The sequence below is a fragment of the Patella vulgata genome, chromosome 6, assembly GCF_932274485.2.
Source record: "Patella vulgata chromosome 6, xgPatVulg1.2, whole genome shotgun sequence".
NCBI classification, from domain to species: domain Eukaryota; kingdom Metazoa; phylum Mollusca; class Gastropoda; family Patellidae; genus Patella; species Patella vulgata.
Genome location: NC_065884.2, coordinates 36724360 through 36743124, shown reverse-complemented (window position 1 = coordinate 36743124; position 18765 = coordinate 36724360). Strand labels below are relative to the sequence as shown.

Genomic DNA, 18765 nt, shown 5'->3' with positions numbered 1-18765 from the left:
CCTTCCTTCCTATGTAAACTTACCTCAGATAACATGAAAAACTCTGCTTAAGTAGATCCCTGGCCCATTCTTCACCCTTTAAGAACGCCCCTTTTAGCTCCATTAGAGATAAGTTAATTAAACTTCCGCGTTTAACATTAATCTTTTCGTTAAACGTTTCACTATTAGTCAAACAGTTAGTACAGGTTTGATATAGCTTGATTCTCGGAGAAGGGAGCTGATTTAGTTGATGACGCTAAAAGCTCCTGACGTCCATTCTGTTTCACCTAAATACAATCTTTAGTATTTGTCATACTCATGATATTCCTAGATCTTCCAGACATAGTGATATTTTCATTAAGGACTCCAATGAATTGCTCCCGCACGGTGTTGTCGACCTACTCACTAATGTGTCAAGAGAAGAAGCCTTGATTTCAGAGTTCTTGAACCCCGTATTCCACAACTTTCTACACCACTGGATACATTGCTACAAGTTGATAACATTATTACTTTGATCAAGCAATGCCTGGAATCCACATATTTCACATAGGGAAAAAACTATTATGGACAGATCCATGGTTTACCGATGGGAAATCCTTTATCCCCGTTGATTTTCGAAATTTACATGATGTCACCAGAAGAAGGCACTCTAACCGCTCTTTTTCAACCTATTTTTTGGTTCAGAAAGATGGATAACACCTTCGTCATGTTACAAAAGAAGATGATACTGTCCCCCTGAATCACTTGAACAACCAACATCCAAGAATGAAGTTCACAATGGAGAATGAAACCAACAGCAGCCTCCCATTTCTTAATGTAATGCTAAGAAGAGATAACTCCAATGTCACCACCTCAGTGTACAGAAAACCAACACATCGCCCAATATATGTACTACAAATCTAATCACCCAAATGCATAAAAAGCAGGCATTATCACCACGTTTACTAAAAGAGCCAAAACCATTTGTGACCCTGAATCCCTCAACCTGGGAGTACAACACCTAAAAGATGTTTTCATCCAACACAACGACAATTCAGAACATATGGTAAACAAGTTCACCAAAGCCACATTATCCAACCTATCAAAACTTGATAAACCAAAAAATCATACACCCCCAACCAATTTAGATCTGACAATTCATAAAAAGAATTGACTGCCACTAGACAAGAGAACACAAAAGAAAAACAGAAAAAGTCTGTGCATTTCCATGTTTTTATAAGGTATAGAATGAATATAAACAAGGGAATGTACGGACTGGACTATTTCTTTTTTCCTCGTGTTCTCTTATCTAATGACATTCAATTACTTTATTGAATTGTCAGGTATCCTCTTACAGTCCCATATAACAACTTTTGGTCTTCCAAGTAATTAATAGTGAGCAGAAATTCGCCCGTGTATCTGATATCATTCGTCGCATCAGTCAGTTATATAGAGGGATGACTCGTGTTTTCCTTTGGCGTTCGTCACTTCCCATTCAGGAAACCTGTATTACTCAGCTATCGTAGCAATGTTCTCTGTGTTAAAAAATATTTGGAATGTGTTTAACGAGCTCTATCACATATGTGATAATGACTGGCACCAATATTGTCCTTTAAGCAATGAACCACCATCATTTTTATATGCCCTCATTTTCATGTGGACGTATATTGTCGTCGCCCCTGTCTGTCCGGACGTCCGTCCACAATTGTTTGTGGACACTCTACAGGTCTCAATTTTTATCCAATTTCAACGAAACTTGAAATATAGCTTTCGATATTGGCATGTATTGGACCATAACTTCATGGATTATGGCCCCTGATTGTACGAAAAATCGCGTTTTTAGCTTGTGGATCCTATGAAGGTCACAATTTTTATCCGATTTTGTTGAAACTTGAAATGTAAGTTTATATCCAAAGGTCTCGGTTCCTTTCGATATTCGCGCATATCGGACCGTAAATTTCTGAATTATGGCCCCTGATTGTACGAAAAATCGTGTTTTTAGCTTGTGGATCCTATAAAGGTCACAATTTTTATCCGATTTTGTTGAAACTTGAAATGTAAGTTTATATCCCAAAGGTCTCGGTTCCTTTCGATATTCGCGCATATCGGACCGTAAATTTCAGAATTATGGCCCCTGATTGTACAAAAAATCGTGTTTTTAGCTTGTGAACCCTATAGAGGTCTTAATTTTTATCCGATTTAAAAAAATGTTTAAGTATATCACCGTTACACCCTAGGGGTATTTGAGTTCGAATTTCGTGAAAATCAACCCAAAATTGACAGACAAAATGGCCGCCCCTCGTTCTCAAATGACGTAAAAATATGTTATATCAAGGTTGTGGACCCTATAGAGGTCACAATTTTTATCCGATTTGCTTGTAAGTTTATAACCCAAAGATCTCGGTTCCTTTCGATATTCGCGCATATTGGACCGTAACTTCCTGAATTATGGCCCCTGATTTTATCATGTTTTTAGCTTGTGGACCCTATAGAGGTCATAATTTTTATCCGATTTAAAAAAAACGTTTTAGAATATTACCATTACACCCTAAGGATGGTTGAATTTGAATTTCATGAAAATCGTCCCAAAACTGACAGACAAAATGGCCGCCCCTCGTACTCAAATAGCGTAAAAATATGGTATATCAAGGTTGTGGACCCTCTAGAGGTCACAATTTTTATCTGATTTTGATGAAACTTGAAATGTAAGTTTATAACCCAAAGATCTCGGTTCCTTTTGATATTCGCGCATATCGGACCATAACTTCCTGAATTATGGCCCCTGATTGTACGAAAAATTGCATTTTTACCTTGAGGTCCCTCTAGATGTCACAATTATCCGATTTGAAAAAACATTCAAATATGTCATTGTTACACCGTAATTTTGGTTGAGTTCGAATTTTGTGAAAATCGGACCAAAACTGCCAGACAAAATGGCCGACCCTCGTATGCAAATAGTGTATAGGATCTGGTATATCGAGCTTGTGGACCCTCTAGAGGTCACAATTTGGCCTGATTTTGATGAGTTGAAATACATGTTTAAAACCCAAAGATCTTGGTTCCTTTCAATATTCGCACATATCGGATTGTAACTTCCTGAATTATGGCCCTTGCATGAATGTACAAAAATCACGTTTTTAGCTTGCCGTCCATGTAGCCCTTGGTTCCTTTTGATAATCGCGTATATCCGAACGTAACTTCCTGGATTATGGCTCCTGATTGTTCGAAAAATCGCATTTTTAGCTTGCGGGTTCTCTAGAGGTCACAAATTTTTTTCCAATTTTAAAAACCATTTAAATATTTCACCATTCCACCATAATGAAGGTTGAATTTGAATTTCAGGAAAATCGAAATGAAACTGCCTGACAAAATGGCCGCTCTTTGTACGCAAATTGTGTAAAAGTATGCAATACGAAGGTTGTGGACCCTCTAGAGGTCACAATTTTTATACGCCCACATTTTCATGTGGACGTATTATGCCGTTGCCCCTGTCCGTCAGTCCGTCCACCCACAATTTGATTGTGGACACTCTACAGGTCACAATTCTTATCCGATTTTGTTGAAACTTGAAATGTAAGTTTATAACCTAAAGATCTCGGTTCCTTTCGATATTCGCGCATATCGGACCGTAACTTCCTGAATTATGGCCCCTGATTGTACGAAAAATCGCGTTTTTAGCTTGTGGACCCTATAGAGGTCATAATTTTTATCTGATTTAAAAAAACGTATTATTATATCACTGTTATACCTTAAAGATCACTGAGTACGAATTTCGTGAAAATTGGATCAAAATTGACAGACAAAATGGCCGCCGTTCGTTCTCAAATAGCGTAAAAATATGGTATATCAAGGTTGTGGACCCTATAGAGGTTACAATTTTTATTCGATTTTGTTGAAACTTGAAATATAAGTTTATAACCCAAAGATCTCGGTTCCTCTCGATATTCGCGCATATCGGACTGTAACGTTTTGAATTATGGCCCCTGATTGTACAAAAAATTGCGTTTTTAGCTTGTGGACCCTATAGAGGTCATAATTTTTATCTGATTTAAAAAATCGTATTATTATATCACCGTTACACCCTAAGGACGGCTGAGTTTGAATTTTGTGAAAATCGGCCCAAAACTGACAAGACAAAATGGCTGCCCTTCATTCTCAAATAGCGTAAAAATATGGTATATCAAGGTTGTGGACCCTATAGAGGTCACAATTTTAATCCGATTTTGTTGAAACTTGAAATGTAAGTTTATAACCCAAAGATCTCGGTTCCTTTCGATATTTGCGCATATCGAATTGTAATTTCCTGAATTATGGCCCTGGATTGTAGGAAAAATCACTTTCTTTTTAGCTTGTTCTCTATCCATCTCTCGAAAATGTGGGCGTATCCTGCCTGTCAGCTGCTGGTCAACGATTTCCGATTGCTGCCAAAGTTATGGCCCTTAATCTAGAGGCTAAAGTTATCATCCAATTGACTTCAGATTGATACACAGAGTTTAAGATCTTGAGACAAACAAGTACATGTATAATGATTTTCAATGAATTTTTATGACTTGAACAGCTAAATCCATGATATTAAAAGCTTCGTATACTAAATGTTAGTATGGGTTAGAACTTTATAAAAACAAACAAATTCTAATGGTTTTCTGATAATTATTTCATGAGTTGATACTCTTAATCAGATTTTAGTGCATTATAAATATTTCATTACCAAAAAAAGTAAAAATATGCTACAACACTTGTTGACTGCCCGGACGATTTAGCTGCTGTGGGTGTATGTTTTGTTGCCTGGCAACCTATCTTTTTAGCTTGTGGACCCTATGCAGGTCACAATTTTATTATACGCCCACATTTTCATGTGGACGTATTATGCCGTCGCCCCTGTCCGTCCGTCCACAATTGTTTGTGGACTCTCTACAGGTCACAATTCTTATCCGATTTCGACGAAACTTGAAATATAGGTTTATCCCCAAAAGATCTCGGCTGCCTTCGATATTGGCATGTATCGGATCGAAACTTCATGGATTATGGCCCCTGTTTGTACGAAAAATCACGTTTTTAGCTTGTGGACCCTATAGAGGTCACAATTTTGATCCGATTTTGTTGAAACTTGAAATGTAAGTTTATAACCCAAAGATCTCAGTTCCTTTCAATATTCGCGCATATCGGACAGTAACTTCCTGAATTATGGCCCCTGATTGTATGAAAAATCACGTTTTTAGCTTGTGGACCCTATAGAAGTCATAATTTTTATCCGATTTAAAAAAACGTTGGTTATCTGATTTTGTTAAAACTTGAAATGTAAGTTTATAACCCAAAGATCTTGGTTCCTTTCGATATTTGCGCATATCAAATTGTAATTTCCTAAATTAAGACCCTTGATTGTAGGAAAAATCGCATGTTTAGCCTGTGGACCCTATAGAGGTCATAATTTTTATCCGATTTAAAAAAACGTTTTAATATTTCACTGTTACACCCTAAGGACAGCTGCGTTCGAATTTCGTGAAAATCGTCCCAAATCTGACAGACAAAATGGCCGCCCCTCGTTCTCAAATAGCGAAAAAATATGGTATATCAAGTTTGTGGACCCTCTAGAGGTCACAATTTTCTTCTATCCAGTTGGTTCTCTATCCATCTCTCGAAAATGTGGGCGTATCCTGCCTGGCAGCCGCTGGTTATCATATTTTGATGAAACTTAAAACATATCTTCTTTATATCCTAAAGATCTAAGTCCCTTTTGATATTTGCTCATTTCAGACCATAACTTTTGCACTTTTGGATTATTGCCCCTGATTGTACAAAAAATCCTGTTTGTTTTTAGCTTGTTTTCTATCCATCTCTTGCAAAATGTGGGTGTATCCTGCCTGGCAGCCGCTGGTTTTGATGTCAAAAAATATCAACACAAGTAGATAAACTAAAAAAAAAAAACGAGCTTTGATACTTTTTGATATCAAAAAAACTCAAAGGAGATTCTCTATTTATCCTATTTCAAAAAACAGAAAAATGATGGTGGTTCATTGCTTAATGAGAGTGATTGTTTAATAGGCTTAAAAAAGGCGAGTAGGAGAATTTATTTATCACCGCAATCCCTTCTTACATGCACAAATAGATTTCACTTTTACTGAACCTGATTACATGGCGTAGTGATACATCATTTTTTGACAACAATTTAACTATTGCAAAGTTCTTTATATTGACCCAGTGTTTCCATCAAGGTCAATTAAATAAAAATATTCCCTTTTTAGTCAAAAAGAAGTTACTTTTAATAAGAAATGAACTGTTCTTTGAAAATGAAAAAAAAAAGTAGTTAATTTTTGATTGACCTATAAGGAGATATCGCAGTAGATTATGAAATTTATCACACAAGCAATATCTACTGTAGAATGTATTATTGGGTGATAAAGTATGTTCTTAAGACTCAATATTTGACTATCATTCTGGCACGTATTTTAATATGTTTTGACATTACTTTTAAAAATGACCAATTTCAATTTCGTATTTTTCAGATTATGCATATATGGCTCAAACATTACGTAGTCACTTGAAAAAGGTCTATAAGCGACTTTTACCTAAAGAGGAAGATGTGGAGCCTCCCCCAGAAAAACCTAAGGTAGCTAAAAAAACTGTAGCAGATGATCCATGTTTTAGTCCTGCTGCACCATATGTTTATAAACCTAAAGCTAGAAGAAAAACACCAGATTATCATTGTGTTTATGAGAAAAAAGTTTACAAAGTAAGGAGTGATACTAAAAATGTACTGTATTCCTGTTAGATCTATAGGTCATTTAGATGTCCCCTGCTTTCTGTCTGTCCGTTTGTCTTTCTGTCTGTCTGTCACCCTCTTTTGGACACAATAACTTTCCTTCTAATTGAGCTTGGTGTAGGTGTTTATAAGGGGAATGAGCCTTTTCTGCTTAGGGTAAGCAGAGAAAAGCAATTTGATGGGTTGATGCTTTGTGACACAATAACTTTAGTTCCAATTACGGTAAGTGAGAGTGATGAAACTTGGTGAAAAGTTTTATTACATCAATACCTTGACTAAGGTCGATAATGAGTATCTTCTGCCCAGGGTAAGCAGAGTGATAATCAATTTGATTGGTCGAGACTTTGGAACACAATAACTCTCCTTCAAATTGAGGTAAAATGTTCAAACTTGTTGAAGGCGTTCATTAGGTGAATGCCTTGATGGAGTTCTAAGATGAGCATTTTCTGCTTAGGGTAAGCAGAGATTTAAGCAGTTTGATTGGTTGATGCTTTGGAACACAATAACTTTGGTTCTAATTAAGTGAGAGTGATGAAACTTGGTGTATAGTTTCATCACATCAATACCTTGACTAAGTTTGATAATGAGTATTTTTAGCTTAGGGTAAGCAGAGCGATAAGCAATTTGATTGGTCGAGACTTTGGAGCTCGACAACTTTGATTCTAATTGAGTGATAATGGTGAAACTTTGTGTATAGTTTCATTACATCAATACAGAGCATAACTCTTATCGTTATTTAAGCAGGCATTCAAACCACAATTAAGAATCACGTGTCAACAAAATATTCAAATTCATACATAATAAAAAATAGGTGCATCTCGTTATTTTTCAAGTTTAATTCCCGTACGGTATTCAAATTTATGTCAATAATATTCCTACAAAATTACATGACATCGAAATACCATAGAATTAAAGCGTGCCAACTACTGCCGATCCGTACCTGTTTCAAATTCCTCCAAAATTACCATATTTTTCGGGTCCTAAGTCAATACATTTTTCAGTAGAAGTCTGGCATTCGTCTTATACTCCGTTTCGACTTATATGGGTGTTTTTCACAAAATGGAGTCAAAACAGTCAACACAATATTTTGTCACATTTAATGATCTGATGGTAATAAATCTTACACAATATATGTGAAATATGGTTAGGTTTGGAGAGCACACACTATTTTCATTCTGCAACCAATATATAATTTACTTTGATGGAAAAAACAGCCTTAAATATCCCTACAGACATGGCAAAATTTTTATATAGAGAGAGAAAAAATATCTTTTCAACATTAAATATGACATTCAAATCAATAAATATTTAAATGATTTAAAACATAGAGCTTTAATATTAAAAACACAATATATCAAGTTTAAAAAAGGTAAATTTTTATGTGGCATCATTTTTTAAGAGAGATAATTCACTAGGTCTTTCCATATTGAGGTCGCTTTTTTAACTTCAAAGTGCCTGTATGTTTTGAATGTCCTTCTGGCATAAAGCTTTAGCCAGAATATGTGATGAAGTGACAAAACGTGAATTTGGATGTCACACTTTCGGAGAGTCTTTACCGACATTACAATAATTCACAATAACACAACTTGGTTTATTACATGCAACATTTTCAATACTCTTACAGGTATCTTTATCAAGCATATAAAGATACCTGTAAGAGTATTGAAATGTTGCATGTAATAAACCAAGAAGTAGTAAATCCATAAAGTTGTGTTATTATAAATATTATACCTCTACTTCTGAATGTCATTCAAGGAAATTACAATAATTGTCAAAGTTTGTCAGTGTGGGATAAAGCACGAGACTGAGGTTATGCTGGGGAAAGAAAGACTGATGAAAATAATCTGAGAAAAAGAAAAACCGAGGCCGGTAGGCCAAGGTTTTTCTGTCGAGGGTTTTTTCTGAAGTCTTTCTTCCCCAGCATAACCGAAGTCGAGGACTTTATCTTACTTATAAACCATCTATGTTAACATGTATGCAAGATGAGAATATCCCAGAATTCCCGTAAGAAAAACCTTATATTGTGTTTTCTTATGGAAAACAAACCTACCCAAATTTCCCTGTATACAGTAAACTTCGCATAAGTCAGATCTAAGTGGACTGACCAATTTTATCTCAGTTAAGCGAAGATCCGAGTTAGCCGAAGACCGAAATTCAATCTTAGCTCGATTAGAAATAAACTGCAAGAGCCGGATAATAACTGATTCAAAGTAGTGCCAATTAATCTGATGCCGGATTGTTTGTTGATAAGTAAATTATAAAATGATGCGTGAACACAGAATACCTGATTGTATATTATTGAGCTGAGTAAGACATTCCTGTGTTCTGACTTACCACTACAGCTTTAACTGCTTATTAAAAATCCAGTGTCCCATGCATAATATTTTAACATATATAGCGATAATCATATTGGCGAAAAACAACAACAGAAGCCGCAAAAGACGGTACAAATAGAAAAAAACATGTGTCATTTAAAAAGGCGCAACATATTACGAAGGGCGAATAGAAGATCCTCCTGACTGGTACGGCACATTCTGATTGTGAATTCAATAATAAATTACAACTGGATTTAAAATTAATTTATACTGCAGGAATTTCCAAGGGAATCTTTCGATTATATTGTTTTCTTCTTTATAAAATGGTATTTTATTTAAATTACATTGACAGTTTATCACTAGTAAAAAGGCATAGTCAACTTCCCCGTCTCGTGCAGCATGCATTCAATCCATGTATTATAATGCCCATGAAATTATCATGTCTGTTATTGTCCGTTGTTGACAGGGAAAATTCTATTATTGCATCACGTCAAATACGATTTGAGGCAAAATGACAGGGGAAAGTATTTTGGGGCTCTGTGCATGGAATACCTAACCGCGTTTTAGGCCATCGGTACGAAACTGACTTGGTAAAATTCTGAACATACTGCCGATCCGACTTAAGCGAAGGAAAAAAGCCTGAATTAGATCAGATGGACCGAACATTTGGATCCGAGTTGAGCGAAGATCCGACATAGGAAATCCGAGTTACACGCAGAAATTTAATAAGAAATACGTGCAGGATCAAAGGGTCCAAACGATTTTATCCGAGTTGAGCGAAGATGCGACTTATACGAATCTGACTTATGTGAGGTTTACTGTATATCCAAAGCCACCCCCGACTTTCAGACCGCAAGTTATTCCGGGCATAGAATATACCTCAAAGATCAAAGACATTTACCGTTAAAGGTTTATAATTAATAAGAATAAATTATTGAGAATATACAGCAAATACATCACTAAACCCAGAGCTTAAACCATTCATATGTGTACTTATAGTTATGACATCCAAGCACTAAACTTTGCCTTTACCGCCATAACATTCTGTCTTTATCGTCTAAGACTCTTCTAACTGATGGAGAGGGATGAAACTTAAGTGTATAGTTTTACTACCAGGTACTGACCAAGTTTGATCGTGAACATTTTGTGCTCCGACTAAGCATAGATAATCAGTTTGACCACTCGATACTTTTGAGAAAGATAGTGTGTAATTAATTAATATGTGTCATCTGTTTATTTTGGGATTTTGGCTGGAGACATCAGGTTGATTTTGATATTGACATGTAGTGGATTGTAACTTCATGAATTATGGCCCCTGATGGTACGAAAAATCACGTTTTTAGCTTGTGGACCCTCTAGAAGTCACATTGGAATGTGGTCGTATATTGTCGTCGCCCCCGTCCGTCCGTCGCTTTAGAGGCTAAAGTTTATACACAGTGTTTACTGCCATGAGACGAAGAAGCCTATTGATTTTCAGCAATTTCCGATAATTACTGCCAAAGTTATGGCCCTTGATCACTTTGAAAAATCTTGTGGATGCTCTAGAGGCTAAAGTTATCATCCGATTGACTTCAGATTGATACACAGAGTATAAGGTCTTGAGACGAACAAGTATATTGATTTTCAATGAATTTTTATGACTTCAACGGCTAAATCGATAATATTAAAAGTTTCGTATACTAAACGTTAGCATGGGGCAGAACTTTATAAAAACCAAACAAATTCTAATGGTTTTCTGATAATTACTTCATGAGTTGTTACTCTTAATCCGATTTTAGTGTATTAGAAATGTTTCATTACTGAAAAAAGTAAAAATATGCAACAACACTTGTTGACTGCCCGGACGATTTAGCTGCTGTGGGTGTATGTTTCGTTGCCTTGAAACCTATCTTAATAGGGGCGGGTGGATGGCTGAATGGTTAGCACGTGCATGCTGTATCATAAGGACTGTCATTGACTCATCTGGTGTGGTTTTAATTCCCCCGGTTTTACGTGCCTGTCCATCCACGTAGGTTTTCTCCGGGGTCCTCAGGTTTCCTCCCACTGCTAAAACCTCCTATGCGCAAGCGAATTATTGAAATAAAATTGAAATGACCTAGTTTGTGTCCCTCTCACAATTTTTATCTGATTTTGATGAAACTTTAATATATGTTCATATACCAATGATCTCAGTCCTTTCGATATTGACGCATATCGGACAGTAACATCCTGAATTATCACCCTAGATTGTACGAAAAATCAATGTTTTTGCTTGTTCTCTGTCCTTCTCTTGCAAAATGTTGGCGTATCTTGCACGGTAACCGCTTATTTCCTTCAATGTGCCTACATTTATATTTCATGTAGCACATAGCCAATTATGACTCACACTAGTATGATGCGTTTGGGAAATATTCCCCTTTCTCTGTTTTCTTGAGTTGCTTCCCTTATTGTTAGTTTGTTTTTCATTTTGAGTGAAGTCTGTATCAGTACGGGCCAGAGACTGTACAGTTTATGGCTAGCCCCCGAATACATTCACTTGGTTTGATATATGCGTTTTTTGTTTGTGGTGTCTGTATATTGTGTCTTGTCCATAAGTTTGTCTTGTGTGGTGCAGTCCCCCTGCTCTTACTATTAAAGGGAAACAATAGGAAATCTCATATCTCATATTCTTTAAAGGGTATATTTTTGTGTTAAGCGTATTCCTAACCTTTGGTTCTAAAACGTCCAAACGGAAAGGAAAAATCTACTTGTAACCAAAACATTATATCTTCTGAGATACTTCAAGGGAAGCTTTTAATGTAGCCACCTTTATTTATTTAAGATGGTGAATGAACCTGTACTGGTGTTGCCTTATTATGTGTGAGTAATACACATTCTAAGATAGCAATGTCAGGCTTTGTTGTTAGTGCTTGGTAACAAGTAACGTCTTTAAATGTTTTTCCTTCACAAGAATTAGCTGAAGTAAGAACACTATTTAATAAACATCACACCTATTACCCCATCAAATCAATTGTATATGTAAATATCCATATGGAACAGGACAATGTCTGCTAGGATTATTCATTCCAGATACCAGACAAATTAACACACGTGATATACTTCTGTGTTTCAGGATATGGTGAAATGTCCCCCGACATCATCTGGAACATTTAAACATGGAAACTACATGGTTCGTATGGGACCTGCGATGAGAGAAAGTAAACAAAGAATATTTGATGAACTAGATAAAGAAATGGCAGCCTATAAATCTAGTCAGGGTGATAAAAAGTATACAAAACTTCCCATGTTAGCTACTTATCCTGTAAAGCAAGAAAATCGACCTCTTATCGACCCTGAAGATTCTTTGGCTGGAAGATTCAAACGTAAAGTGGATCAAAACAAAGTTCTTGCAACAGGAACTCCTAAAGTGGAGACTGTTGCATCATCTGATAATCCAGCTGTTAAGAAAAATGTATGGCACATTTCTCAAGAGGACATGATTAAATATCGTAAAATCGCTCACGAAAATAATGGAATGGTAGAAATCAAAGGACCTGACGGAAAAGTTCTTAAACTTCAGTTCAAATCAGCTCCAAAGGCTCTATCTCAATCACAAACAACTACAGCACTTGCCATAGCACCAGCCTCAGTTCCTTCAAGTGTGGAGAAAGAAGTTCCAAACACCCACCAAGTACCTCCAGCGGTAGTTGCTGATCAGCCAGCAGAAGAAACTTTAAAATCTGATGATGCTGCAGGTGATGAAGTGGCTGTGCCAAATACAGCCAATTTACCTTCTTTATCCACAGAAAGTACAGATAAAAATGACAGCAAACCACCATCAGATATTCCACCAGATACAATTGACACAGCCATTTCATCTTCTTTATCCTCAGAAAGTACAGATAAAAATGACAACAAACCACTATCAGATATTCCACCAGATACAAATGACAATCAGACGGACATTTTCACTAAAGTTAAGCTTGTAAGTGAAATAGATGAAACCAATCAAGAATGTCAAAGTACTGATAATAATGGTGGAGTTTTAAAGAGTGCTACAGCAACTGATGATGAGGACCAAGAAAAGTCACTAGAAATTCATAGTATCAGCACTCAAGCAGAAGTAGACTATGAAGATTACAAGAAAAGTGTTGAACTAACAAATGGTAATCGAAAGAAACCAAAATATGATCCTTTTAGAAAGAAACAAACTAAAGTTAAAACTCACACAAAAAAACAATCTTTAGAATTGTTAGAAAAGAAATTACGTGAAGGTCATTCAGTAGCAGAAATTAGAGGTAAAACTAAGAAACCAAAAGAAACAAAGTCAAGTGTTAGAAAGAATAAAAGCGAAAACTTAAATGGTGTTATAATTCGTGGTGTTCATCATCAAAATAGTGTCAAACGTAAACATATACCTACCAATAACAAAGCACTGAATAACGAGTTAGCTAATAAGGAAGACGACTCTGAATTTGATGATGAAGATGACATCCCATTGAAGAAATTATGGCACCCTGTTCAACAGAGCCCTGATAAAATGAAACTCGTTATATGTAGAGGTCGTAAAGATAGTGACACAGAAACACCTCAGTCAGAACTTGGTCCTATTTCACCTAAGCCTGGCATTTTGAAAAAACTAGGAACATTTGATAATTCACTATGGTTTACTAAAATAAATCATAAAAATACATTAAAAAATACGAATTTGAATGATTCCATGGCTGAGAGTGCAGAAAATGTTGAGCAACCTCCCAAGAAGAAAAAAAGAGTGTCTTTTAGTGATAAGCTTTCCGTTAGAAATTTTTCAGCTCTTGGTTCAAATGACGATCAAAATCAAGAAACTGGGCTATTCGTGGTTTCAGTTCCAGAACCAGCTCCATTGCCATCAAGTAGAAAATCTCCCAAAAAATCGACATTGGCTAAAGAAAATAGTGCAATAGAATCTCATTCTCTACGCACTTCCACTGATCCTGCTTTACTTACTACAATGCAACATAAAATAAAACAGCTTAAATCTGAATCGGTTTCCCATAAATATGTGTGTGACTTCGACAGTGATGATGGAGAGGAGTTATCCCCCCTTATTAAACCATCCTCTCAAGTTAGACCTGTAATTAGTGTACTACCGAAGCGACCATGCTCTTATCTTAAGACTAGTAGTTATTCAACATTATTGAATAAACCACATGAATTTTCTGTGAATGCCCCACATTCTGTCGTGAGTAAAGTGGGTAATGTGTTTAAGAAATCGCAAGTAGAGTCCCCTTGTTTTGAAAAATTGAAATCGGTGAATATCCAGACTGAAAAAACAGGAGACCCTGTTACGCAATCCAGAAAAGATGTGTGTATGGGAGCAATGGAAGTAGAGATTGAGTTGCCGAAAAAGCCAAATGTGCGGGACGCAGCTGTAGAAACTAAAGATTTATCACCTGATATGGAAATCGATCTGAACAATTTAGACAAGAATGTTGAACAGGAACCTGAAATTGATCCAGTTGATAAAAAACGTGCAGAATCACTCATAAAAACTTTTGTGGAGGAATACCAGTATCCCCAAATAAACAATCCTTTAATTTCTAAGAAGAAGAGAGCAAAACCCAACATACAAAAAAAAAAGACTAGAACAAAAAAAATGGAACATTCTGAAAATATTAAAGATGTTCAGGATTCTTCTAAAGTTGTAATATCTATAACAAAAAATAAAAATAATTCTAACACTACATTTGAAAATTCAGGAAATATTCAAAATTTTGAAACGGTTGACAAATTTGAAAATACAAATACTTTCAATTCAGAAGATATTGAAAGCATTGAAAATGCTGACAATGCTAATATTCACAAATGCAAAAATATTCAAAATGTGGAGAGTATTGATAGTGATGAAAATATTGATAGTGTTCAAAATATTGACAAGGGTGAAAAAATTCATAATCATGAAAAAATACACAAATCTGAAAATATTGACATTGACAATTCTGAAAATATTGACATTGACAATTCTGAAAATATTAACATTGACAATTCTGAAAAAAAATTCAATTCTGCCAGTATTGGAAATTCTGTTAATATTGAATGTGTTAAAAATCCTGAAAACCTTCAAGAAAGAGATATGTTTGAACAATTTGGAGCTGTTGAAGAGCACCTAATAGAACAGACAGAAATACGAACTAAACTTCAGCAATCGGAAACGCTGAAAAAAGCAACAAAACAATTTACAATGTCTCTTGTAGCTGACTATACAGACGAAGATGACCAATCTGAAAGTGAGAGTCAAAACTCAGAGCAATTGGAAGATTTACCACTAAATAAAGAGATATTGAAGGAGGAAGCACTGCCAACATTAGATAAAGAATTACCACTATTAGATAATGATATGCCTACATTTGAAGCCTTCGATGATTCTGCAATGCCACAACTTTCTCCAGCATACGAGGAGGAAATAGACCATGAGGAAGAATTAGGTGTTATGGAGGACATGCCTATTCTTGAGGAAAGCCCAGATATTAAGAATTCTGTGAACAAACTGAAAAGAGAACAATTAACAAAATCTGTTTGTGAAAAAAGTTCAAATGATCCACCCCAAAAGACAGTAGAAACATCTCCAAACGTATCAGTTGAAACATCTCCCAAAACATCATCAGAATTATATCCCAAAACATCACCAGAAAAAAAATATCGAGATAGGGAGCATCCATTTTTTAATGATCCAGCCATGATTATTCTGTATTCTCCTGATTCTCCAAAACCCAAAACAGCAAAAGCTAATTTAATGGATTCATTTATGAAGCTCGGCAGAAGTGAAAATAGTTCAGAGGTAATGCTTTATCCTTAAAATTTATTCTGGGAGGTAGAATAGTCTAATGTTTGTGCTGCAGTTATGCAATTTATGGGTTCCAATTCCTGGTTTGGGGTCAACTGCCTAAAATCGTCTTTTTTTTTCTTTTTTTTTTTACTATAGTGAATTATTGAAATAAAAATTCATATATTATTGTTGAAATGACCTGGTTAGTGTCAAGTTTCTCTCTTTACTATGTAGAGAGTTATGGTATTTACATAAATATAGCAGCATATTGAATTGAGTTATAATTATCTTGGTGCTCTTAATGAAGAGACAATAACCTTTTATGGACTGTCTTTTCCTATGAATGGAGCCAGTGCAGCTCAGTGAGTAAGGCACTGGCTCACTAACCTGAAGATCCTAGATTCTATCCCAGTATTGTCCAAGCAAGTTCCCAGGGATATTCCAGTGGGTTTTCCCCCTTGTCAGTAGTACAGGATGGAGAGCTTGGCAAGAAACAGTGTCAAGTTGTTAAGAAGGTACAAAATAAACGTAAAAGATCCCTTGACAGTCAGAATTCGAAATAAGGAGTAGGTTGTGCCGCTGCTGTTAAAGTAATTTTCCATCATAGCACACTGCATGTGGTATGCCCGTCTTCATTAGCCCGGTTGATGGAAATGAAATGAAATGGAGTGGGGTTTAATGTCCTACTGTTCTGTGCTGCATTGGACTAATGAAGACGGGCATATGCCATATAGTGTGCTATTAGGGAAATTTTGGCCAGACTACGGCCTACTCTTATATCAAATTCCAACTGTCAAGGGATCTTTTATGTGCATGTCAATGTGTACATGGCACCTTGATTTTCCGTCCCATCCGAACGACTAGACAACTGTCTTTGTCAGACCCTCCGTCCTGCATCACTGACAAGGAGGAACCACGCCGTACAATCTGGATGAACTTTCTCGGCCAATGCAGGAATCGAACACCTGACCTCCAGGCTAGCGAGCCAGCGTCTTACCCACTTAGCCACCGTGACTCCCCACCCAGGTTGATGGATCCTGTCTTCATTTTTATACGTGTGTGTGTGTGTATTGCTTACAGGCTGCAATTCTTATATGTGTCTGTCGTCTACAGTCTTCCTTATACCCTAAGGTTGACCTCTATTATTTTTGATGCATACCCAACCCCCAGGGACAGCCACGCCCAATTTTTTATACTTATTCCTTGTACCCTAAGGGTCATCCCTATTGTTTTGGGGCCATGCCCAACTCCCAGGGGCAGAGCCATGCCAATTTTATCTTTGTGTGTCTGTGTATCGGCCCTAGGCTGCAATTCTTAATGGATTATCTTGAAAACTTCTCATACTTATTCCTTTTACCCTAAGATTGATCTTATTTATGGTGCATGCTCGACCCCCAGGGATAAAGCCCCGCCCAATTTGTGTGTGTCTGTGTTGCCTACATTCTACAATTCTCAAGATCCTTTTGCAACTTTGCACACCTATTCCTTATACCCTAAGGATGATTCCTATTGTTCTTGATGAATGCCCAACCCCCAGGGGTAGAGCCAACCCATTTTTATACGCCCATATTGAAATGTGTGTCTGTGTTGCCTACATTCTACAATTCTCAAGATCCTTTTGCAACTTTGCACACCTATTCCTTATACCCTAAGGATGATTCCTATTGTTCTTGATGAATGCCCAACCCCCAGGGGTAGAGCCAACCCATTTTTATACGCCCATATTGAAATGTGGTCGGATATTGTTGTCGCCCACGTCCGTCCGTCTGTCGGTCCCATGTCCACAATTGGTTGTGGATGCTCTAGAGGCTAAAGTTAATATCCGATTGATTTTAAATTTATACACAGTGTTTAAGTTCATGAGACGAAGAATCCTATTTATTTGCAGCGATTTTCTTTAATTACTGCCAGAGTTATTGCCCTTGGTCACTTTGAAAAATCTTGTGGACGCTCTAAAGGCTAAAGTTAATATCTGATTGTCTTTAAACTTATGCACAGTGTTTAAGGCCATGAGACAAAGAAGCCTGTTGATTTTCAGCGATTTCCGATAATTACTGCCAGAGTTATGGGCCTTGATCACTTTGAAAAATTTTGTGGATGCTCTAGAGGGTAAAGTTAATATAAATTGTTCAAGGTCATGAGACAAACAATCAAAACAAATTCTAATGATTTCTGATAATTATTTAATGGGTTATATCTCGTAATAACATTTTCATGTGTTGTAAACATTCTCCTCACTGATAAAAGAAAAATATGCGACAACCCTTGTTGACTACCCGGACGACTTAGCTTTGCTGGGAAATTAATGTCATTGATCTATTTATAAATCTGTGCAGCCAACCAATTTATGACGTAATTCTCATACAAAAGTTGTTTTTATGACGTAGTCTCAATTTACCAGTCAAAATGTGCTTTGACTCATTCTTGACTTGTGCTGATGTTTGAATTGTATTGATGCTATATTGAACCATTTTGATATTATTAATATATTTTAGGTTTTAGTATATTTCATTTCAAGGAGTTATTGTATAAAGTTTCTTACGTAAGAAAAAGTGAAGCATGACTTTTTGCTTAGTTTAAGAATTTTCTAGGAACCAGGCCCTGAATGGATTAGCTTCAAACTTGGTATACTTATTTCATATACCCAAGAACAGCAACTATTTATTTTGGTGCATGATCCGCCCCCTTTGGAAGTGCCACACCCATTTTTTTGTTAATATTTAGTCTGCAAATACTCTACAGGTTGGAATTATTAGCTGATTTTGTTCCATTTCGGCATAATCCAACATAGGGTTGTACCTATTTATATTGGTCCATTTCCAACCCCCAGGGGCAGAGTCACGGACAATTTTTGTGTCTTTTATCTACAGACTAGAATTCTGAATGGATCATCTTGGAACTAGGCATATGTATTCCTTATAGCCTAAGGACGGCAACTATTGATTTTGGACCATGTCCCGACCCCCAGG

At 36.4% G+C, this 18765-nt stretch overlaps 1 protein-coding gene across 1 annotated transcript in view; it reads left to right on the top strand.

Annotated features, from left to right (window-relative positions):
- The window catches only part of LOC130013154 (bromodomain-containing protein DDB_G0280777-like), a 229994-nt gene that overhangs the window by 188411 nt on the left and 22818 nt on the right, over positions 1-18765 (top strand). The window contains exons 15-16 of the mRNA XM_056101790.1: positions 6462-6688; positions 12125-15808. Of these exons, the coding sequence (XP_055957765.1) occupies positions 6462-6688; positions 12125-15808 (3911 nt within the window). The remainder of the gene's footprint in view (positions 1-6461; positions 6689-12124; positions 15809-18765) is intronic.